Genomic DNA, 24576 nt, shown 5'->3' with positions numbered 1-24576 from the left:
TGAATAAGAGGAGAACGAGGTTCGTCTTGGCATCGCGCGTCGCCGCTTACGTTTTCGTAAAATGCTACCGCCTGTATCTTCATTCAGCTTGTATACTCCAGCAAGGTATACGCGACAATATCGTCAAGATACCCAAGAAAATTTTCTCCTTTTAGGCCATGGAGGATTGCGTCCATGAAGCGCTCGATGGTAGCATGGACGTTGCACAAACGAAACCTTCCAGTTAGCCGATGATATTCGGTGGGCCCTGGCATACTGGGGCGAACGTGAGCCATCTCATCCTGCTACGTATTTCATGGCTCATGATGATAGTTCGGAAAAGCGGGCTGTTTCGGAGCTCTTGGGGTGTCAAACTCCGTAGGGTTAATGGACGCAAACGGTACTTCGGCAAACATTGGCACCAACAAACGCAAATTGCACGGGAGCAGGCTCCCGTCGATCAAGTGAATCGCGTATGGTTTGTCCTATAGTTGACGTATAATCGCCAAGCCAATGCTGATAACAGCAAAACAGCCAATGTTCAATGGTGATATAATAACAGCCAAATTGCTAACAGCCAATAACAGCCAATGGTGATAACAGCAAAATTTCAGAGCCTCTACAATGCGACTTTGTTTGGCGATGCCAGTTGTAGGCTCTAAGTTGTCCTCTCCTATGAAGTAATTTTAAAAACGTCCTCAGCAATTCCTTTGAGAGGGCGCCTGACCTTATATTCTTCTGTCATATGTGAGTCCACTGATTTGCACAGCCGCAGTATCTAATTGATGTACATTGTGCTCAGCTTACTTGGTACTTTAGCTCGTTGCGCCAGCGTCGGCTCCGCGTGCTTATCTTTTATGGCTGAATCGCCGGGGCATTTGTTTTTATCGACGAAATACTGCCAAGTTGCCAAATTATGCTCGACGTTCTTGTACCACATCAACGCCATTCCGTCGAAGAACAATGCGACGTCAGCCCGCTGGCTCGTGCGATTTCGGTGACTACATAGGCTCACCCAGCGGTAGTGTTTCAGCCATACCTCTAGATCCTTTCCCGATTTTTCATCAGAGGTTCGCGGCCCTGTGTAATGTTACGCTGGAGCATCGGAAACCGGCCGCATGTGGTCACTATCAGTGTCCATGGCAGTAGGTGGAAGCCCATTGAGTCCGCGGCTTCGCCGAAGCTGCAGAGGTTGCACATCCGTTGTAGTTCTTCGACGTTGCACTCTAGTATACCTGCAGTTTCCATCAATGCTGTTAAATTCAATAGTATTTGTTTGCAAATGTGAGAACGAACAATGACAGCGGAATAATTAGCTATAGGAGCCCCTCAGAGTACAAACCAGCTTGGCTCTTCTATCACACCGACGGTGTATGCAAAGTAGCCATGTATATATATGTATGTATATATATATATATATATATATATATATATATATATATATATATATATATATATATATATATATATATATATATATATATATATATAGTCAGCATGAGATGCGAAATAGATAATCTTTAGTGTGACTTGTCTTTCGGCTAGTTGGCACATGGCGCCTACGGAGAATTAGATGCACGTCATCTGAGGAAGCAAATACCTACTGCAGCACAGGATGCCCGGTCCTACCATAAGTTGTTTTGTTCCTCTGATGATGTGTGTCTAATTCGCCTAAAGTTACTCATCTCATTAGCTAGGGCAACGGCCTTACTTGCGTCGGCATTCTTTCGATATGCTTGTTGAGAAAATTGAGATGGAACAAAGATTGCATCATACCGATGTCATAATGGTGACCTAATGTTTCAGATGAAGTTCCCCCACCTGCACAAGCCGCTGCCCCAGGTAAGCGCTTTACACTGCGACCTCTCCGAATCATGTTCACTAACAGCAATTAAAAGAAAATTTAGATTATTAGTGTAGTTGAATAGACTTGACGGCATGCTTCATATATCTTTTAAATGGTGCCAAGCCCGTAGCTACACGAATGTAGCTACAATGTAACATATTATTTACTGACTAGTTTGAGAAGATAATTGGTAATGGTAAATGCCTCTAGAGTACCTCGGTACGTTAGAGCTCGTGTTACTTAGTTCGCCATACGCAATTATGAAAGCTACACCATGGAACATGGTGATGACACTGCTTGCGTTGCAGATTTTCACGCGTAAGAAAATAAATTAGAATGTACCGACAAGTATTTGTGCAGGGTCTTAACCAAAACTCTCACTGTGTAAATGTCCTAACCATCTCAACACATTGTTGACACGAACAAGCGGCTCATTCTCACAATAAAAGCATAAACGTCGAGAACGTCATTTTTTACAGCGAAGCCGGTTACCTCTAGCCCCCGTATGCATACCTCGCATGCGGCACCAGGGCTATTCCCTGGGAGGCTTGCTTCTGTAAGCCATCTGCGACGGGGACGGAGTCCACCCGTGCGCTGCGCTTTCGCGGCCTAGCTCGCGTTGATGCGAGATGCAGCACGAAGGTCAATTCGCTCGCTGCTGCTGCCGCGCTTCTTTAAGAGGAAGCTTTAGCTCGGGTGCTCCTATCTAAATACATGTAAAAGGAGACTTCGTTTTTCTCGGCAACCACTGCACCAAATTTGACTGGGTTTGCTGCATTTAAAAGAAAAACTTAGAATCTAGTGACTGTTGGTTTCGAATTTTCGAGTTAGGTCGTTAATTGTTTATAAAAAATTGTCAAAAATTGCAAATTTTCAAAAAACTAAACTATCAAGTTTACAACTCTGTAACTCAACAAGAAAAAATGATATCGCAATTCTGTGAATTGTATCTGACAGCACATCTAAAGCGGACGAAATTGATATGCTACACATGAACCTCAAGAAATGTATTAATATGTAATTACAACTTTTGCAGAACCCCCTTAAACAATGTAACAAATTCACGTAAGATGTAAAATGACATATAATATTTGTCCGCTTTGAATGATCTAACGGATTCCGTTTACAGAACCACGATATCTGTTCTTGATGCAGAGCTATTAGTTTGTAAACTTCATGCTTCTATTTTTTTCAAACTTCTGAATTTTTGAAAATCTTTGTAACAAAGGTCAAGCCCTAAATCAAATTCTGCTTCCAACAGTCACTAGAATTCATCTTGCTCTCTCAAATGCAACAAATTTCATCAAAATCGGTCCAGGAGTCATCTCAGAAAAACGTTTTTGCGTTTTTACATGTATTTGAATAGGCCGCGTCGGAGTTGGGCCTGAGCTAAAGCTTCCTCTTAAGCCAGCGTTCTGACAGCGAGCTTCCGCGGTTTTCGAGTCATATGTGTTGATGTCTGCTTGTGCGTGCGTGACACCATGCTTGTTAATTTAATATACCTATGTTTAAAAGTATGTACGACCAATAGAACTAGTATCCAAACTTCGTGCACCTGTCCACAAATTTGCTATCGCCATCGAGGCTTCGCTTTTCGGGGAAAGTAAGGCGATTTCTTACCGTGTAACCTGTTATGGACTCAGTACAATGGTCGTTTCAGTTGACGTTATTGTCCGCCGCCGTCGCAGGTACACGTCGCCGCCATAGGCAGGAATAAATACGCCATTTCAACTGATGTATAACCGGGGCGCGTATTTGGAAAATCCAGAAGGGACAACGCATGGCAACCGCAGCGCCACGCTATAGGCTGCCGCCTGCGGGGACGCGCCGTGGCGTCATGCCTAACAACGTACTCTCATCACCAGCGGTTTCGCGTAGCTTGTTGTGGGTCGTGGCCAACGCCGTGGCCAACGTTTTGTCGTGGCTGGCACCAGAGTCCTTCTGGCACGCAGACGCGGCTACGTGAAACTGGCGTAACTGTGTGCTGGCGCGGTATGGCGCGGTCGCGAGCCGAGGGTGACGCGACTTTCCGTCCCATCCATCGAAGCGCCCTCTCCGCCCTGCCGGATTGATAGGAATCGGAATCTACGCCGGTGCGACAATTTACGCTGCGAGGATGGCTGGGCGACACCCATGCTGACGACCGATTGATAGGAATCGGGATCTACGCCGGTGCGACAGTTTACGCTGCGAGGATCGCTGGGCGAAACCCATGCTGACAAGATCGTAACCTGTGAGATGGAGTCGTATTCCACTACTACTACTAATGATACGCAGCGCGATGCCCTCAAGTGAAAAAAAAAACGCCCTTGCTATTACTGTGCTGCTCACGTCCTGTTAATGCAATTCGGCATACATCGACACGGCGTGGAAGCACTGAATAGTGTTTTAACGTATGTGCGCTGGCACAAAACGTTATAAACAGTCTCGAAAGAGCCTATATTGTATTGGATGTTAACGTTCACTCTAGATATCAATAAATGTTGCAGGTATGTGCCGATTTCTTCACCTAATTGCAGAGAACTCTCTCGGGCCGTTATTGCATTTTTAGGGCTTCCTGCATGTCCCAATATGCTGCATTTAAAGTACATTGAAGTTGTTGCAGATGCAAAATGCCACTTTTATGATGTATTTGGTTCGCCTGTTAAATATAGTTTAAAAAGTTCTGTTCAAAAAGAAATTCCCATCTTTCTACAACTGGGATAAACAATGTTGGAGGTGGAAAGCTGTTATAAGTGCAAGCTAATACATTAATTTACTAGCACTGCTTTAAGTGAATTTCTAAAGCACAGGAATTTTGCTTGCCTTTCTCTGTTTTATAAACTAAAATTTACATCTTTGAAAGGCACCCTGACCCTCTTAAATTCGAAATATTGGACACAGACTGGGAACACTGGTTTCCAATACACTTCCTGAAACTGCCTTATCAGAACACCCTAGTACACAATGCAGATACATTAAGAAGTGACAAGACAGTTTGACAATTTTAATCATTGAAAGACTTAGCGAAACCTTTTTTCGGTTGTTTTTCCTTGCTTTCAGACACTGCACATTGCCTTTTAAGGCATGTTTTCAGTGTTTCTTTTTTTATGGGGAGGGCGTGTTAACATCTTTTACACCATGTCAATTATGTGGTGCCATAATGTGTTCTTGGATGGAGTCTTGCCCTTTCATTCAGTACAATATAATGTTGTTTATTGTGTCATAGGCCATTTTACATTTGAGTATGAGTGTAGCATTTTGCTAAGTTTTTCCTCTGTCACCCAAGCTTGCAAGTTTGCTACCCACTGCTGGTGACGTGTGACACATGTGACTTTTCGTCAATAAAAGGAAGTCTGTCACTCATCCTGTGCACGGGTTGTCTTCTTGAATTACAATTTGTTGCCTATATTAGTTCTGTTGTTGCATCTCAGATTAGGAATGGCTATCATAGTTGACATCATTTAACCATATTGCACACAATGTAGATATGTACTTGCAATGTATGGCTACCATAAATATATATAGAAGTTAATAATTCAAGAATAGTGCCTTTGCATGGTGGGACAGCCATGAAATGTAGCTAAAAGGTACCAGCGCTGCAAGTAGCACTGTTTGTGCAGAATATAGTTCAACTCAACTACTTTCAAACATCACTATTTTTGTCTGCATTTGTATAGCTCCAATTCCTGTGAACAACACACATCTGGTGGAAGAGTGGCTTGCACCTGCAGTTGGGCCCAATGAATAGCCAAATTTCTGCACGTTTTCATGTTATTAGCATATTAGTAGAGGCGGTCATTCTTATAGTAGCCTGTTTGCCCAGTGTAGAAGCCACTGCGGGTGTCAGGATGTTGTACACATCTTCGGCTTTTCAGGGGACACAGCATCTGGCACATAGTTTATCACAGGCCATGTCTTTGGGGTAAGTTGGGTTTACTCGCTTGCAAAAGGAGAACCAAGCTTGTTGGATAAGAATTAAATCGCCTGTACACTCAGTGGCCTTCTTCATTTTGCGTGACATATATGGTTATAGCTGCCCTTGCTTTATGCACTTCTTGTCCGGCAGCAGTCCTGCTTTTGAAACACTCGGGACAGCTTTCAGCAAGCTGGACAGGAATAGCACTGAAAAACCAGCAGATGTTAATTGTCGCACTTGTCATGTCAAGCTTCATACAGTATCATGAGGGCGGAAATTAATGAGGGTGTTCCTCAAGGCCTTGTAGCGCATGTCATGAGTTTGGAGCAACATGATGTACAGCACTTTTCTGATCGCATACTATAGGTTCAGCAGGTGTGGCCATGGTTTAAGTGCAGTGCAAGGTCATGAAAACAGATATCTATTAGCAGCACCCTGGTAAAGGAGACGCTGGGAAAACTAATGGGAAGCCTGTTGAACATCTAATTGACCAAGTTGCTGAATTATGGGGTTTTACATGCCAAAACCACTTTCTGAATATGAGGCACGCCGTAGTGGAGGACTCCGGGAATTTCGACCACCTGGGGTTCTTTAACGTGCACACAAATCTAAGTATATGGGTATTGTCGCATTTCGCCCCTATCGAAATGCGGCCACCGTGGCTGGGATTCGATTCCGCGACCTCGTGCTCAGCAGCTCAATACCATGCCACTGAAAAACCACGGCGGGTGACCAAGTTGCTGGCTTCATCAGGCAAAGTGTGATAAAGAGAAGGAAGTCAGCAACACATCAGAATGTTTTTGCATATAGACACTGCTAAGGTTTTCAGGCACGCCAACAAGTCTTAGTGCGTAGGCTATGCATGACCAACTACATATGCCTTCTGTTTGGACAAAGAACTGCTCATTGTAACTGGATGAAGATGGAGTAGACAGAAATAAACGGCAGCTCCATTAATCTGGTTTCACTGGCATCAACACTGGTTTGTATGTCCGCGTCGCCATACTCCGCAATGCCTTCTTGGGTGACATCATCAAGGACCAGCTTGAGGCAAAGGGTAATAGACATCTTTACAAGCTAAAAATGCATGCATGCATGCATGGAGAGCACTTTGTGTCCAAAAAGTAGGCACTTCCACAGGGGCACTGGAAAAGGAACATATTATTGACAGTGGGCAAAGACAAGCTTCTCTGCTACTATACACCCAGCATTGTTGCCATGTAACGACATCTGAAACAATCCCTCTCAAAGAGGAAATCATCTTTGTGTATCCATAAAGAGGGCAGCAGGCAAAGCCCCTTCAGCATGGATGCCAGCTTCAAAAGGCTCACTTGCACATCCTGAATGCTTCCTTCTTAGACTTTGCTGCTGCAAGCATTCTACTGTCCAAATGTTGTCATTGAGAGCACTGTTCGTTTGGTTGCAATACAGGTCTGAAGTGATTGCAACAAATTTCCTTTCCTAGTTGGTCTGGAGGCCTACGGTGCTCATGAAGCAACACCATGAGATAAGCAAGGTGACAGGATGCCTCCAAGCCCTTGGTTGTTTATCACACTGTTTTGTTATTAACAACCATGAGATCTGAGACCAACAAGCTCACGTTCGGCACTCTAATGGTTTCTGTGGAGGATCCATAATAAAAAGCACAAAACAGAAAACTGAACGGAAAGGATAAGGCATCATTTAACACTTAGTATTGCTGGAGCCCACCCCATTTCATTTTGTCTGGTCATGCTACATTTTTTTATATAGATAGGCATGAACTTATCCTGTGTGCAGCTTACTGCAGAGAGCATAGGTGATGTTCCCAATCGGCGTCCGAATTTTATATAGACTATGTGCTGGCTCAAAGAGGCTCGAAACACTGCAATGGAAGCTTCTAGTAGAAAAGGTACCTGGAAGAAAAAAAAACTGTGCTACAACCACCTTGGCAACATCTTGTCCCCTTAATAAAAATTGCGCTTCCCTATCAACTTCAGCCCTCCAGTTTAGAGTAAGTACCAGTGCACTTATGAACAACGAATCAGTTCTCAAAGAGCACGTGCAGTCCAGCCAGAAGCATAGGCATGAATCCGCATTGTGCTCCTGCATTGAAGGTGAATAATGCATTACAATATGGCGAATGTGCCTTAGTAAGCTTCCCGGCAATATGAATTTGTAATGTACAAAGAATTGTCAATAAAGCTTACCAAGAGCACAGATGCACTTGCAAATTATGTCACTATTGAAAATAATGAGTAAACCTATGTGTCCTTTCCACTCTTATTATGCTTTACTGCACGATGCTACACCCCTGTATTGCGGTGTAGCAAGCTACAAAAGAAACGTCGCATAATTGAGCTTTTTAAGATTACCTTTTTCGCAATACGCCTAAGTACTGCGGTGAAGCATACTAAAAGTGGAAAGGGGCCATTGTCACTGGACATAAAAAGAGTTCTTTAATTATACACTCGCGCCACTCAGGTCCCTCAGGTCGCCACTATGTCCACTCAGGTCGCCTGAGTGGACATACTATGCTGGGTGATGGCGGGCCCCTCCCACTTTTAGTATCCTTCACCGCGTAACTAAAATGTACTGCGGCGAAGAAGCAGTACATTTGTATTGGGTGAATAAACAAATGGTTTTTGCAACAGTACAGAAATAAACGCGCACCATGCATCAGTCTACCACATGTAAGAGGGTCGCAACAAAAGGTAGCTGATTCACACAGGCTGTGTAGCCCGCTTATCAGTCGTACAGGCTATTATGGGAAATTCAAAATTTCAGACACACAGAAATATGTTTATATGTTTACGTTCGTACTCCTTGCGTAATAAGACTGCCAGAACTTGCTCAATAGGAAGTAATTTACAACACACAAATGCAAACAACACAGACATATGCCTTGTTTTCAACTCGGTCGTCATGCAAATGACATATAGCACGGAAAAACGTGAACATGCTGTGTGTTAGTATCGTAAACTTCATACTAGGCAAGGAGCACACCACAATACCGCGACAGCCGCTAATGAGACCAAAACGAGAGCACATATCTGTGAACGTGCAAATGGAGACCCCCAAGCCACTCTGCTCCTCCACCACCCCCCGCTGCATGGCTGCACCACTCGTTTCAAGCACAGCACACCTAACACACATTCAGCGCTGAACAGTGCATGGGCGATCGACGCAGTCGCATTTACATGACTTGTAGCGAGCAGCACATCCCTCGATGTCCGTTAAGCAAAGTCGGACACGGCGACGCCATATCGCGGTTCGTAGAACTTCGCTGCCGAGGCGCTAGAAGCACGGGTCACACAACGCAGATTCTGTACTGCCAGAGCTCACCGAGGCGAAAGTCGCACTGCCGCACCACCACTACTCGCGGCTTTCCGCCAAGTAACACAGAACCTACCACCAACACACAAGCAACGCAAGCACGATCACATAAGCAACGTCGAACAACGCACGGTCCGCGCGAGCCGGAGAACGAACATGCCGAGAACGAACACGCCAGGGTATCGCACGGCGCCACCACCATGCCTTCTCAAAAACCATAAACAATCCTGTCCCTAGGCGCCTATGATCAGGTCACGTGAGGGACTTTTGTACGGAGAGCACCGGGAACGAGAGTTATCGCTTGGCGCCGTTGCTAGGAGTGACATCACGGCGTCCCGCAGGCTCGTAAGCCAATAGCGTGGTGCTGCGGTTGCCATGCGTTGTACATTCTGGATATTCCAAATACGCAACCGGGGCACTCTGTGCGGAAGTCAGCTTATTTAACACTGCGCCACACGAGCGCGGGGTAGCTGCTGCGGAAACACACCCTTTAGATGCATGCTATTGGAGGAGAGTCACGGGATGCGAGATGCGCGCCGAGTAGCGTGGATACGTGCACACTGGGTATTGTAGTTGTATATTATTGCACAAGGTGGCCCGCCATGCAGCAGTTGTAAAGGTAGCTGCAACGTGCGTCGGGGTTTTTTCGATATCCTTCTTGAGAAAATTGAGAAGGAACAAAGATTGCATCATACCGATTTCATAACGGTGATCTAATGTTTCAGGTGAAGTGCCCCCGAATCCGCCAGCCGCTGCCCCAGGTAAGCGCCTATACAGCGCGACCTCTCGGAGTCGAGTTAAGTTCACTAACAGCAATTAAAAGATAATTTAGATCAAGAGTGTAGTTTAATAGGCTTGATCGCATGCTTCACGTATCATTTAAATGGTACCAAACTCGAAGCTACAAGAACGTAGCTACAATGTACCATATTATTTAATCACTAGTTTGAGAAGATATTTGATAGTGGTAAATGGCTCTAGAGTAACTCGGTATGCAAGAGCTCGATTTTCTTAGTTCGCCATACTTAATTCTGAAAGCGATACCATGGAACACGGTGATGAAACTGCTTGCGGTGCGCAATGCAGATCTTCACACGTAAACAAAGAAATAAGTACGTACCGACAAGTGCATGTGCGGTGTCTTAAGACTCTCACTGTGTAAATGTCATAACCGTCTCAACACAATGCTGACACCAACAAGTGGCCGGTTCTCGCAATAGAAGCGTAAAAGTCTAGAACGTTATTTTTTGCAGCGAAGATGGTTACCTCTAGCCCCGGTATGCATCCGTCGCATGCCCTACAAGGGCTGTTCCCTGGGATGCTTACGTCTGTAAGCCATATGCTACGGGGACAGAGTCCGCCCGTGCGCTGTGTTTTCGCGGCCTAGCTCGTGTTGATGCGAGACTCAGCAAGAAGGTGAATTCGCTCGCTGCAGCTGCCACGCTTCCTTAATCCAACATTCTTACAGCGAGTTTCCGCTGTCGTCGAGTCAGATGTGTTGATGTGATGCGTGCGTGACAGCATGCTTGTGAATTTAGTACAGTGAAAGCTCGTTAATTCGAACTTCAATAATTCGAATTTATGGATAATTCGAACTGTACGATTTGGTCCGGCCAAGCTCCACAGAAGTCTATGTATAATAAAGTCCGTTAATTCGAACACGAGAAGGTTCCCTCATGGATAATTCGAACTACGCTCGCCTGGCACAGGGTCAGAGAAACGCGCCTACTGTCTACACACAAGGCTGTATTGCCTCCTAAACGGAGAGAAGGGCGAGAGAAGGCAAAGTCGGAAAAAAATCTAACCGACGCGGGGTCAGCCAGAAGGCAGCGGCGGCTGCCGCCTCTCCGTTCTACGTCACCTCCGAGACTTCTTGCGCGTTGCGAATCTCGGACGCTTTGCAAATCTTGTACAGCTGCTAATGTTGTGCGGAGATGGCACGGCAAGCGCCAAAACACAGCGAATCAAGTACGTCGCAGCTGCGCTTGCAATCAAGTACAAACGAATCAGGGCCTTCGCCACGTTCACATGTTCGGCGTCTTTGTCTCGGCAGTCTTCATCGGTTGTTTACCTCTGTTTTCAGCTTAGGAGGTATCGGCCGTCGCGATTCATTGTGATGGTGTTAAGCCTCGGCTAACGTTTGTTTCTGTGGACATCGGTGGTGTGGCACAGTCGGACCAAGAGCTTCGGCTTGAAGATGGCGTGTGCCCGCGGCACACGCCATCACTTTCTGACACGCCAAATTTCTGACATTCCCTACTGCTTCCAAATCGCAGTGTACTGTTGCTCTCCTTCACTTTCGTTAGTTCGAACTTTCGTTAATTCGAACTGAAGCGGCTTTCCCTTGCGGTTCGAATTAACGAGCTTTTACTGTATAGCTATGCTTACAAGTTTGCACGACCGATAAAAGTAGTATCCAAACTTCGTGCACCTGTCCACAAATTTGCTATCGCCATCGATGCTTCGCCGTTCAGGCGAAAGTAAGGCGATTTTATACCGTGTAACCTGTTAGGGACTCAGTCCAATGGCCGTTTGTCTTGACGTTGTTCTCCGCCACCTTCGTAGCGTTACGTCGCCACCGTAGCCAGGAATAAATACGCTGTTTGAACTGAGGTAGAAACGGGGCACTCTGCGCGGAAGTCAGTTTCTTTAACACTGCGCCACGCGTGCTCGGCAGCTGCTGCGGAAACATGCCCTATACATGTGTCCTATTGGAGGAGAGTCACGGGATGCGAGATGTGCGCCGCGTAGCGTGGATACGTGCACACTTGGTATTGTAATTGTACATTACTGCACAAGGTGGCACGCCATGCAACTGTTGTATAAGTAGCTGTACAAGGTAGACAGAGAAGTTCTGAGGAAGAAAAAGAAGACGCACATTTATACAAATATGCCACAAAGAAAAACGTATATAGCATACCTGGTTAAATGAAGCAGGTTAGGTGACTATTTCACACTATCCTGTTCTAAAGGGGATGACAATAAATCATCATCATTTCATCATCATCATCATCATCATCATCATCATCAACAACAACGACAACAACAGCAGCAGCAACAGCGGCTTGTTTTCGCAGCGCTTGCAAGCTGCTGCAAAGTGCTGCTGCAGAAATATACCCTTTGCATGCATCCTAGTGCGCGAGGAGTCGCCGTGATGATGAGGATCTATTAGCATCGTCTTTGAAAGGAGTTGGTGAGAAATCGTCACCAAGCCTGCTTGAGCTACTCAGTTATTAACACATGTACATGTTTATCTTTATCGGGTGACCAGGTTTCACCGCCTAGCAAATAGTATCGCACAGCGCAGGACGCGCCTGCATGTATAGGAAGTTTCTCGAATGTTTTCGATGGTTCCATCCGCTGTCTGTGACCGAACGTTGTGTAATCTGTTTGCATGTGTGCGTGACGCAAATGATGTAGAACTTTGTGAAAAGCACGCGGGTCCCAGCGATTACTCTGGAACGTTTAACGACTGGTGTATAAAACCGACGTGCTTGAACCGCTGATCAGATTTTGACAATCGCTGACTGTGTTCGCCGCTGTCGTCGTTCTTTAAGTGTAGGCTGTTTTTGTGGGTACAGGTTCACACAATAAAAGTTAGTTTTGTGTTTTACAGTATTGCTACTGTGTTCTTTATACGTAACTACCGCGTGGCATCTGGTGGAGGTGCGGGGTGTCAGGTGCTCACGCCGCAGAGCGCCATCTAAGAACTGGGTTCAGAGGACTTTTAAGAGACCACCAGGGCCATTGTTAGCGAACAACAGCCCAAGGTTTTGCCTTCGTCGCAGCCTCAATTGCCTCGATCGCCGACATCGTGAAAGATGAGGTGCAACCTCAATTACAGCAGCCCCAGCCGGAAGCGATGACCTACGCCGCCGTCGCACGCAGTCAAGGTCCCCCTCCGCGACCACGCCAGGGTCCTGTAACGCCACGATTCCGTCGTCCACCGCCGCCAGCACGCACACGCGTCGCCGAGCGCAGCTACGCGAGGAAGACGGACATTTTGCGCGCCCGCGGCTCTCGCCTGCTCTGCTATCACTGGACATAGCTGGACATAGCTACCGCCGATGCCCATACCGCGAAATGGAACTGAGGGTTCGCCGTCAACGCTCCGCGCACGCAGCAAGGTGAACGCCCTCGCGATATCGCCGACTGCCTCGTCGCTACTCAGTGGAGCTCTCGACGACTATCCCGTCCGCCATTACCAGGCCGTTACCTGTCGCCGTAGCGCCGTCCGTACACAGGCCCAGCGCGGGGCCGTCCGGCGAGCCCATATCCGGAAAAGTAAAAGCAGCAACCGATGGAGGTGCGGTTGGTGTTCGTCAAACTGACGAGGATCCTCCACCACCGACGAGGACGCCAAAGAGACTATCTCGGTGACATGACAACGACACGCCGCCGTCCCGACGAATAACACCTGCCGATTTGCAAGCTTTGTTGTGACACACCCCCGTCCGAGAGTTATTGGAAGCATTTTTAATTCAGTCATTGGGGTCACAGTGCATCAGTGTGCCTTCATTAACGTTGTACAGCGCTGAATTGGGTTTTTTGGATTCTGTCGCATAAGTGCGCTCTTGGGATCGGATGTTGGTGGCTCCACCGCATGGTGCTCACTGCGCATGTTCCTCTACCTTGAGCGGTCTATAAAGGAGGGACGCAATAAAATGATCTCAGTTGAGTGTAGCGCCTTGTCCTGTCGTCTTTCTTGTGTCTGTCGTTTTGCGCTAAACAAAGTAGTCTGTTTACACATTCAATTATTCACCTCACATTGCCCGGGTTTGATCTCACGCTCTCGGGCTTAGCAGCGTGATGCCAAAGCAACTACGCCAACGTGACGAGCGCAGAGAAGGTGCAAAAGAAGGCAGCCCTTCTCTCCAGCTTGGTAATTTGCAGGGTAGCATTGAGACGCAAGAAGGCTCTAAAAGCTGTAAATTGCCTCTATCAAACACACATGCATTGGACACTACCACGTGAAGCACAATGTCAGGCGTGGTCGACAAGCAATATGCGGGACACTTGAAAAGCATTGGCTGTAAAATATAGGATTTCCCTTCAAATTAATTTTTGTGGTGAATGTGACTTGTGTTTTCTTGTGTTGTGTTTCACCGCCGCCGTGGTTGGTTTTACAGTTTCGCTGTAAGATAATGTGTCAAGGGCCCGAACTGTTTCTTTTTTTTTTTGCACAGGTTAATGTAACGAATGGAAAAGCAATTCGGCACGCTTCAGCGGTAGAGTAGCGGTAGCACGACCAATTGCCCATTTGTGGCCTCGTGTTCAATTCTCTATCGAAGTTTTTGTTCTTAAGGCGCAAGCTGTTATGGGCTCATGATGACAGCCGTTTCGGGCGGTGATGGTGTCCGCCGCCCACCCCTCAACCGCCGGCGCCCGGTGTCCGCAGGAACTATCGCCGGGATTGAGAAAAAATACACGCAATTCCCGCACGGATCGAGCCCGAGGCTGCTGCGCGGCAGTCACCTACCACGCCAGCGTTTGCTAGCATGCAGTGGAAAAATGCCACATAAATGCGTCTTAGCGCGCGACGTGACCTGAGCGCCGCGTAGCGGTCCATACGTGTACGTTTCGTATTGCAGTTGCACATTGTTACACCAGGTAGAAACTGCGCAGGTAGCGGTACAAGGCAGTTACAGAAGGCGTGAGGATGAAAAAAGGTTTAACGAGATGCATCAACATTGATGTAATGAAAAACATGTATGACATATACTTGAATTTTGAAGCAGGGCAGGTGACTGTTTTTCACCGTCCCATTTCAAAGGGAATGCAACAAAATCATCATCATCGTTACCATGGTAGCGTGCCATTCGACATGCGCGCCGCGTAGCATCGATATGGATGAACTTTGCACAGTAGTTGCGTTATATTCCACCAGTTGTCCCGACATGTAGTAGTTGCATATAGCATGTTGCGTGCTGCATGTAGCAGGACCTGGTAAACACAAGCTGGCTATAGGTGACCATCCCGTTTCGAAGGAGATGCCAATAAACCATCATTATAATCATCTTCAACAGCAACATACCGTGCTACAGGTGAAGGATGTGACATGTGCGCCACGTCACGTAGTCTGGATGCATGTGTTTACTCTTCGGTACCCGTTATGGCGCCTCCTCGCATGGTGCGAACCTGAAGAAGCGAATCGTAGAGCTATGCGCGGGACTGCAACTATAGTGTGGCAGCTCGAGGTGACGTGTGGGCCAGGAATCCACTACGCCCACTGACGAGTAAGTCCGGTGGCAGGAATGAAGAAAAACTTTTTTGTTTTACATATTTACAATGGCGCCATATACGGAAGCCCACTCCATGTAGGAGGATAATAAACGTCTGATTGCACACCAGATACGGAAGCCCACTCCATGTAGGAGGATAATAAACGTCTGATTGCACATAAGGACACGTCAGCACTGCTTAACTCCACCAAATGTCTTCACTTTTAACACCATCCCCTCCCCTAGGAAAGTGTACCAGGGAATCTGATAACCGTATCGCGGTCAATCACAATCGTCGTATCGGTAGCAAAATCCCGCCCATGATATCGCACCGTTCCGCCGAGCTCGGCCTCCTATGTTACACGTCCAACCTTGCACATGGCGCAAGCGTGTAGCAGTCTGGGAATGCGAGGTCGAAGCCGTTCCCACGGTAGCATTCGACGTCGGCGCTTTTGGTGATTTAGTTTAGGGCACCAGGTTCAGGTAGAGGGGTCTTTTGTTGGACCGTTAACAGTCGGCGTCATTGCTGCGTCGACTTCTGGAAAGGTGCTGATGAACGGTGGCGAGGGGGCGGGGGTTGCCAGGTGGTAAACGTCTAAGGAATGCTCATCGCCATATTGAGACCTAACGCCAGACAACACCGGGTTAAGCAGACCTCTATGCAGTTAGCAGGACAAGCTTCTGCACAATCATCCGTCGACACCGGGTGAACAGTTCAGATCATTCTAATGAAAACGACGCGAAGACACTTCGCCGCGAAGACCGTGCAGTGCGTGGTGGCGAAAGTGGAGCTCCTATGGAGCCACTCCTCCAGCTTACGCTGTGACTGTGCTGCGTGTGCCGCGCAGGCCCCTGAGTTCTTGTTTTGCGGCAGTTTGTCTTATTAGTCTGGTAATGGTAAACGGCAGCAAGCAGCATGCCCTCACTACCGCACGAGAGTCGCTTACATTGCACCGCCGGGTCATGCGTCTTTAAGTATGAGTTTCGCTCCCTTTTTACACTACGTCATATCCTGTGTTTTTACATGTGCTCCTTACTGCGTCTAAAAACCGCACAGTAAACTTTGCTAAAGCATGACTCGATGGCCCGATGTGTGTGGCAGTCCGGTCATCTTTCCTTGGGAGATATACGTAAATGGAGAAAAAAAAGGTTTTGTGTGGTCAGGCAAACAGCCGAAAACAAAAAGTAAGTTAATCAAAGGAACAAACTGTAAGTTGGCGTCTAGTCCAGGTGCCCAGCGTAGCAATTAGAAAATTTACCACAACGGTAACAAAACAGCTGACTTGCGATCATTTGTGCATTTGTTGTAGTAACCATTGATTGCCAACTGTTTAGGCTTCAGCTAGATGAATTTTGCGGACTTCGGTGTTTCTAAAAACTAATTATTTACTCCAAGTTTACAATACTCAAACATTTTATCTATTATGTATTGAACACAAACAGCGACGGAATGTTCCGTTGGAGAAGCGAAACCTCAGCCACGTTGGCACTGATCACGTGCGATGTGCGCTACACATATATTCTACATACCCTCTGCAAAGAAGCTTGCCTATAGAACATTCACTACCTTAAGTAGACGAAACAGCACCAAAATAGAACTGTGCATATGCGGACACAGCCGAAAGTGCTTCCAACCGTATGCCGAACTACGACGTATCATACGACGCCATGATTACCGATAGCCATTTTTAAGTTTTTATTAGGGATCTGCATGGTAGTATCATTCAAGCAGTCTCTGAAACAAGTGTTAAGAAGAAACTGCTTTGAGCGACAAAGCAAACAATATGACAAGGATCACTAGCGCCTGTTCGCTAACGAAAACTGAAGGATACTTAAAATGCGGTTAGCGGAGCTAAGTGGTCGGAGAAGAGTTACGTTTCTGGGCTTTGCTTAGTACACGTTTGCTAAGTTGTGGAACAAAGTTTCAACTTCGACGTCTTCGTAATTGTGAAATGCTGCAACGCGGGCGCATTTTCACGAATCGCTTAAGTCTAACGGTGCGAGGGGCAGCAAATTGGATGCGTTGTATTGCTATATAAATTACATGGACAATCAAGGCGCATTTCTGCCGTCGGTGTCACTGTAGCCGTCGCTATCGCCATCGTCGTCAGTGTAGCCATATGGTTACGTATGAGTGAAAGCTTGTTAGGGTGGGCGCGCGAACGCAGTTCAGTCTCGCGTGTGCGGGCAAGGAACGTGGCCTGAATGGGGCTCTTGCATTGCCCAGGGGGCGCTGCGAAAAAGGTGCTAAAAAGCGCCCTCTGCGCTAAAATGGGTCGTACCAAGCTCGGTCGTCTGCTTCAGAAAGCACGTTTACACTATGGACCCGCCACTTTCGGTTGTGTTGTTTCACGGCCTGCAGCGAATATCGGGCGCTGAAGATTTTTGCAGGGGTGGCACGCTGCGTAAAGGCAAGAAATTATGCAGTGCCGAATACGTGTACGCCGTTCAAGAATTTGGCGGCGAAGTTTTAGCACCGTGTCAATCGCAAGTGAAGCGAGTCGCGTACGAAGTGGAACTTCAGGTAAGGTTTGCACGCTAGCTGCTAGATTCAGGCGCACAAACGCGAGGAAATGCTTGCTATAAATGAATCCACAGCGGCGATAAGCAGACATCATCTGTACGGAACTGCTCGAGCACACGACGGTACGCGCCGCGATGTACGAACTGCTCGAGCGCACGATCGTACGCGCCGCGACGGCAGCGGTCTTTCGACATGCCACGAAACGGCGGGCCTCCTGCAATCTTTGTTGACTGCATGCCGCTAAACAAGTAGTTATGCCTGCGTTGTAGTAGCGGCCATCTGTACTTTTTCGTAACTGGTAATAACTGATGCAATGCATATGAGCTCGCACGTACGTGCGAATTGCGCTGCAGCGCGAGCTCGTACGCCGCTCGCTTGATGTAGGTTTTAATGACAGCGCTCGAACATCGATGTGCTGCAATCAATACTGCCTTGCTGCGTTGCCTCAACGTGCTGGCTTGAGATCAAGGATGAGCGCATTTAACTCTCTTAACCTGTGCTGCTCGTAGTGGAGTAGTGAATTGTCATCGAATGAGCCCGACCATTTGTGCTCATTTGCACACACCTGGTCACTTCACCACTTCGCATCGGTCGAATTGTTAATTGTCGCTGTGGCCGGGTATCGAATCGTGAATTACCAGCCATGCCTGCTGCTATGTCGGTCTGCTGTCGGGACTGTAGGTGCAAAAGACCGAACATTAGAACGCAGATAATCAAGCAAGCTTCATGACAGGCGAAGCAGTCAGCATGGCGCGAAGTTTCGCTTACTCAGCGCGACGAACTGCAGCTATGCAGCGCGCCCGACGCTCCACTTCGTGAGGCCTTGAAGGAAAACGGCAGAATATGATGTTGGGATTCAGGCCTTCTTGTTCATGGCAGCCCACGACGCAGAAGTAATGACGGTGACGCCTTCCCGAGGCTGGGCTAGGTCTTTCCGGATCGGCGCCACCGATTCCGTCTGCTCCCAGCATTGCGTCCCACGGCACACGGAGAGCCCGTTTTCATTAAACTATAGGCTGCGGCGAGCTCGCAGCGTGGTCGGCATGGTCTGCGACAAGTGACGAGCCTTTTCGCACTCGCAACAGGGCAGAAAAAAGTGCGAATCGACGCAAAACTCGGCCTAGAAACGTGCTTCGCCACAGCCAGGGCTCAATACGACCCAAGCTGGTACGACCCAGATGTCGTTTCCCGCGCCGCCATCAGGCGCCGCTACTATACCTCAAACTCCAGCGCAAGACGCCCATACGTGCCTTCTCCTGTCGCGCGCGAGACAGGGGAGTCAGGCGAGGGTGAAGGGGGCGTTCTTATGCCACGGCTGCTAGGGTGCTTCGATGTTCTCCTCAGCCGAAGCCCTCCAGCAGGCGGCAGCCTGCAAGCTTCAGGAGGATTTGGAAGGACATCTTTTGGTGTTCACGGATGGTTCAGTCATCCCCAGCGGGTCGGCAGCAGCTGAATACACAGTTCCAGCTCTCACCTATCACAGGCAGTGTATGCTCCTGTTTACATCAAGTTCTATGCAGCTGAGCTCGCGGGGATGCACCTGGCTGCCGACCTCCTTGCTGAGCATCCTCCCCAACAGCCGGTGGCGGTGGTGTGCGACTCTAAGCCAGCTCTCCAGGTCCTCGTCAACCCCACGGCCGGCAGGACTTACAGGGGCGCTGCTGCTTGCCAAGTTAACGGCTCTAGCCGCCATCGGAATCCCAATATCCTTCCACTGGCTGCCCTCACATGTCGTGGCATCCGGTAACGAGGAGGCCGATACCCATGCCAAAGCTGCCTATTATGATGTAGTCCCGGTTACGAGAGTGGTAGCGGCTTCGGACTACACGAGACATCGACTACGGTGCCTGCTCGCCTCCATTCACCCGGACCCCCGAGTGGCTAGTGGCAGGGCCCCCAAGCCGCTTCCAGAGAACGGCCTCTCCAGAAGAGACCGTTCCACGCTCCTGCGCTTGCGGACTGGCTGCACCTGGACTGCGGCCTGGCTGTACGCCAATGTCCGCGCCACGTCACCTGCCTGCAAGAGGTGCGGGAACCCCGAGACTCTGGAGCACCTTCTCTGTGCCTACCCATCCTTGGCGCAGGAACGGTCCACAGTGATCAACACCTACAGACGCCACGGCCTTCCAGCGGCCACAGAGACTGACCTGCTGTTCCAGCTCCTTGCGCTGCTGAGCCTGCTGGAGTTTATAAGTTTCACTGGAATAGACACCATATAAGAGCCGCTACAGCGCTGGCAACTTTACTGAGGACTACCACCTGTCACGCAGAGTGGAGCTTGTAGGCCGCAGCCTCCCTCTTTCTCTACCATCTTTAACTTCCCACTCCCTCTCCCCTGACGACGCTTCGCCGTGCTCCCACACGGGTTGCAGAATAAAGTGTCTTTCCTTTCTTCAGATCACTATCATCATCCTCCTCGCCCACCACTTCGTACAGAGTGGACACAACCGCGGAGTCAACTACGGCGTTGGTCACGCTAATCGTGTATACCGTAGCAGACGCCTTTGATGGACCCGTAAGGACGCGTTGTCGGCACTCGTGTGTCTCGAAAACGATCTGCGACGTGGCCGAAGTGCGTTCCTGAGCGGGCCTCATCTTCAAAGCGATCTGCAATGTTTCCAGAGTGCACGCAGTGCCGGTAGCTTCATTTGCGCTGTGCTTTGGACGTTTCGTTCGCGTTGAAGCGAGACATGCGCGAAGGTCGATTCGCTTGCTGCTACCGTGATTCCTCACACCAGAATTTTGATGCGAAGTTTCCGCGCTCACCGAGCAAGATGTGTTCATGTCTAGCTGTGCGCGCGTGACACCATGCTGGTTAATTTAGTTAAAATACGCTGGCTTGTCAGTCGGTTTGAATCCGTGATCGGTGTAGGCGCGACTGAGCAAGGACGTAGAAAGAAGCAGACACACAAAGAGAACGCTGTTTCTCTGTGTCTGTTTTTTTCTACATCGTTGAGTGAATCTTGCATATTCTATCAATAATTTAGTTAGCAAGCAAATGTTTACAAGTTTATACGGTCGATAAAGCTACTATCCTCACTTCATAGTTATCTACTAATTTGCCATCGCAAACGGTGCTTCGACTTTCGGGTGGAGCTGCAAATTTTTTTCTGCTAATAAAGCATGCATGTTCGCTATGGAAGCAGATGCTGCTGTTGTTGCAGCAGTGATGAGTATGCCGGTCGGCACAAACTCGGCCGACCGCAACACACACAGAATGAGCACTGACACGAGAGGAGCGCAAACTTAGCTGTTCAGCACGCTTATGCCCTCTGTCCCTTAGGGCGAAACATGCGAAAACCAATGAAACACGTCATACTTACATACATAAAAACAGTGTTGGAATCGTCTAAAGTACATGTAAAAATACGTTTAGTTACCACCGTAAAAGTAATAGTTTTGTTTAGGGAAGCGACAGAAGGTGCTCTCACACGACCACCTGGATCATAACATAAAATATAGCAGCGTTCCGTCAAACCATGGCAGAGCAAAGTTTGTATTTCAACACGCCCTTTAAGTAGCTTTGCGCAGCCCCCGTGCAGTGTACGATTAATTGTTTTTTTTTTGTGCCACGAATATTCCTATGTCGGATAACGAAATGCAATAGTACACTGTTATAAGTAGGGCAGTGAAAGAGGAGGAACTAGCTCTTTTCCTCCTTCAGGCCGGTAAGTTGCTCCTTCACACGCACTTCCCATTTCGCGCCCTCTTGTGGCAATAAAAAGGGGAGGAACGTTTCTCACCTGCGTGTGTATCTGGCATCGCCGCCGCCGATGACCCGAACGTTGACTGCAATAAGTTCTTTTTGACGGAAAGTAATACTAAGTAGCATAACCTGAGGTCTAAATCTTTCGTGACAAGCGACCACCAGTGTCAACCCTCTAGCTCGAACGGGAGCTGCGATACGAGAATAGTTCAACTCAAAGCAGCGGCCGCTGCTGACGCACAGCGAGACAAGCTCGTACTCAGGCATCTCGGCCTAGAGGACGCAGACATCAGCCAGCGTTTCTCGGTGTGATGCGTGAAATTAGGTTGAGGAGAAGGTTAAGCTATCTCAAATGTATGCATTTGTGGCCGTTTTGAAGCGCCATCCGTGAAGGCTTCAGACCGAAAGTGAAATACGTATGCTCGCGCCGTTAGCACGGAGCTGGGTGGTGTGAGCGCATCACCGCCTCAAGGGATGCCGTCAAATCCACAGCTGAAACACAAACCCTGCCGCCAGAGCAAGGAGGCGCTCGAGCACACCATGCAACCAGATATACGGCTGTATATCCAGCGTCACTTGCTTGCCGGTTCGTCTGCGTCTCCACCCGCCAGCGGTGGCTTCTCCGGGATGCATCATGTAGCACGCACGACACTACAGAGACAGGAAGCACCGACCAGCAATAGAAGATGTATTTCCTAAAAGGCGGTATATAAGCAAGCGTACCAACAAACCGTATCCAGAAAATAAATTTGAAAAAAGCTTTTACAAATTGCTGACTTCCGCGTTGCAGTTTTGCACACATGGCTACTGGTGTCTGTGAAGAAAAGGACACACTCCCGAAAATAACACGTGCACGGACAATTTAAACTACAAATACGAAAAGCCTCATGAATGACACCACGGGTACGGGGCCAACGGAAACGGCCAGATGTGAAAGGGAGACCAAGCTAATGGGACACACATGGGTACGGCAGCGTTTTGCACTGTGTTGAGTGCCGGGATTCTAGAAAGCTACAGGGCACTGTCGAACTCGAACGTTGGTAGGAAGCAAAACCACCCTCTCTCTAGCAGAAAGGACGGATGGAACGGGTGCTGACACAAACTTGCAGTAGAGGCGCTCAGAGAGAGACGGCATACTCCAAAATCGGAGCTATCATTCCCGGTCACTAGTCGCGACGGTTACGCTTCAGTCACTGTATTTACGCTATGGTTATACTGGTTGTGGCCTAGTTGACTGTATCACAACAATCCTTTTTACCGCGACTCTCCTGCGGATGAATATAACACAACAGACTCCAGTAGTTAGCGTTCTGGTATCGTCAATGCTGAGTGGGGCCAGGCACGCCATCCGCGGTGGGTAATCTTTGGTTCTCGTATGTAGTAGTAGCCTAGCATCACGGCGACCAACCTGTATCATAGCCCCCTCGGATACTATGCTACTATTTACGCCCGCTCCCCTCCGATATCCTTACAGATCGTACGCAGCTGCTCAACGTGTAGCAGATAACGACGTTCTCGACTTAGCCGAATAATTTAGTCTGTGCAGGTTCCGAAACGTGATACCGAATGCTTGCTAGAAAGCGGTGGCTGCAGCGTCTTGGTCAGATTCATTCCTACACTTTAAGCCAAGCCTCAAGTCTGGCCGCCGGCTCGCACGTTCCTGCTTTGCAGCGGCTTACGCGCGCTTGGAATAGCAGATTGTCCAAAATCAAGAAAGGGGCTTACAGATGGAATAGCACACTGTGGTATAAAGTTTGTAAACAGAAATAAGGGCCAGCTTTTCTGAGGCACCATATCCCTGTTAACAAACTTTGTACCATCGAATGGCAGATTATTTGCCATTTCTGTATGAAATTAGGCGAGAAGACGTTGAAGCGATTCAACAGAATGTATTTTGTAAACGTCAGCGTTCTTGAAGTGCCATCCGCTACTGCTTCGAAGTGAAAGGCGTAGATCGCCGTCGCCACAGCGTTGATGATTGAAAGTCGTTGATCGAAAGCATTCATAATAGTGCGGTTGGGTTTAACAAGTCTGTGTGAATGCGCCGTGCCTATCAGGTGACTATACCAAAACAAGTATTCTGTTGACATTTTTTGCTGAATTACGTATAACAGAGTGACTCACTGGCACTACAATGCAGGTCGAAACATCATGGCTATATAAGAAGGTTTCAAGGCATATGTATGCAGGCAGCTAGATCAGTGTTGGTATATGTGCCGTGTGTTGTGGTTGCTATTGTCACGGGGTAGTGACGGTGAAGAAAGCAAGAATACGGTGGAATACAAAACTAGCTTTTATTGGGCGAACCTGTGCCCACAAAAACAGGCTACACTTATAGCACAACGATAGCGGCGAACACGGTCGGCGATCGTCAGAAATCTGATCAGCGGGTCAAGCGCGTCGGCTTTTATACAGCAGTCATCGATTGTTCCAGACTAAACGTTGGGACCCGCATGCCTTCTACAAAGTTCTACACCATTCGTGTCAAGCGATGAAATCAGATAATACAAGGTTCGGCGACAACAGACAGCGGATAGAAGCATCGATAACTTTCCAGAGACTTCGGATACATGCAGGCGCGTCCCGCGCTGTGCGATAACATTTGTTAGGTGGCGAAACCTGGTCGCCCGATAAAGATAAGTACGCGTGTCACTATGTTCTGCGTAGTTTGTGTGATAGTGCTCCGTGTTTCTCTGTTGTGCATAGTATGTCTGTGAAAGTGTTGCTTCGTCGTGACCTTGCCAAATGTAAAATAGAATGGGAGCTCTTTCTGGTTTTCGTTAAAGTCCCTTGATAATTTGAAAGTAGCGACACTCTTTGAACTCTGCCGCCGCCACACGACCTCCTCGCCTCTTGCGCGTTCACCCGCGGCAACCAGTTTTGCCCCCGTTTTTCTGCACGGCGATTGGTCTCCCTGCCCGTTGCCCTTGGAAACGCGCGGATCTTGAGTTTTGCTTGTGCTTTTCTTTTTCGTTCGCGCCATTTTCCTTCTGAGCACGGCTGGCTCGGCGCTTTAGCTCGGCGTAGCGAACGTTGTACGCTGTGTTTCCTGCTCTATGTGCTAGCCCTAAGCTGGGCTGTGGCGCA

The 24576-nt window shown here is 48.2% G+C and overlaps 1 protein-coding gene across 2 annotated transcripts in view; it reads left to right on the top strand.

Annotated features, from left to right (window-relative positions):
- LOC135917713 (uncharacterized) overlaps positions 1 to 24576 on the top strand; it is a 108802-nt gene that overhangs the window by 14642 nt on the left and 69584 nt on the right. For both annotated transcript variants that reach the window (XM_065451280.2, XM_070534736.1), the window contains 2 exons: positions 1786 to 1821; positions 9764 to 9799. In XM_065451280.2, coding sequence (XP_065307352.1) covers positions 1786 to 1821; positions 9764 to 9799 — 72 coding nt within the window. The remainder of the gene's footprint in view (positions 1 to 1785; positions 1822 to 9763; positions 9800 to 24576) is intronic.

The sequence above is a fragment of the Dermacentor albipictus genome, chromosome 3, assembly GCF_038994185.2.
Source record: "Dermacentor albipictus isolate Rhodes 1998 colony chromosome 3, USDA_Dalb.pri_finalv2, whole genome shotgun sequence".
In the NCBI taxonomy this organism is placed as follows: domain Eukaryota; kingdom Metazoa; phylum Arthropoda; class Arachnida; order Ixodida; family Ixodidae; genus Dermacentor; species Dermacentor albipictus.
The sequence above is the reverse complement of the archived record's forward strand: the minus strand, read 5'-3'. Positions and strand labels throughout refer to the sequence as shown.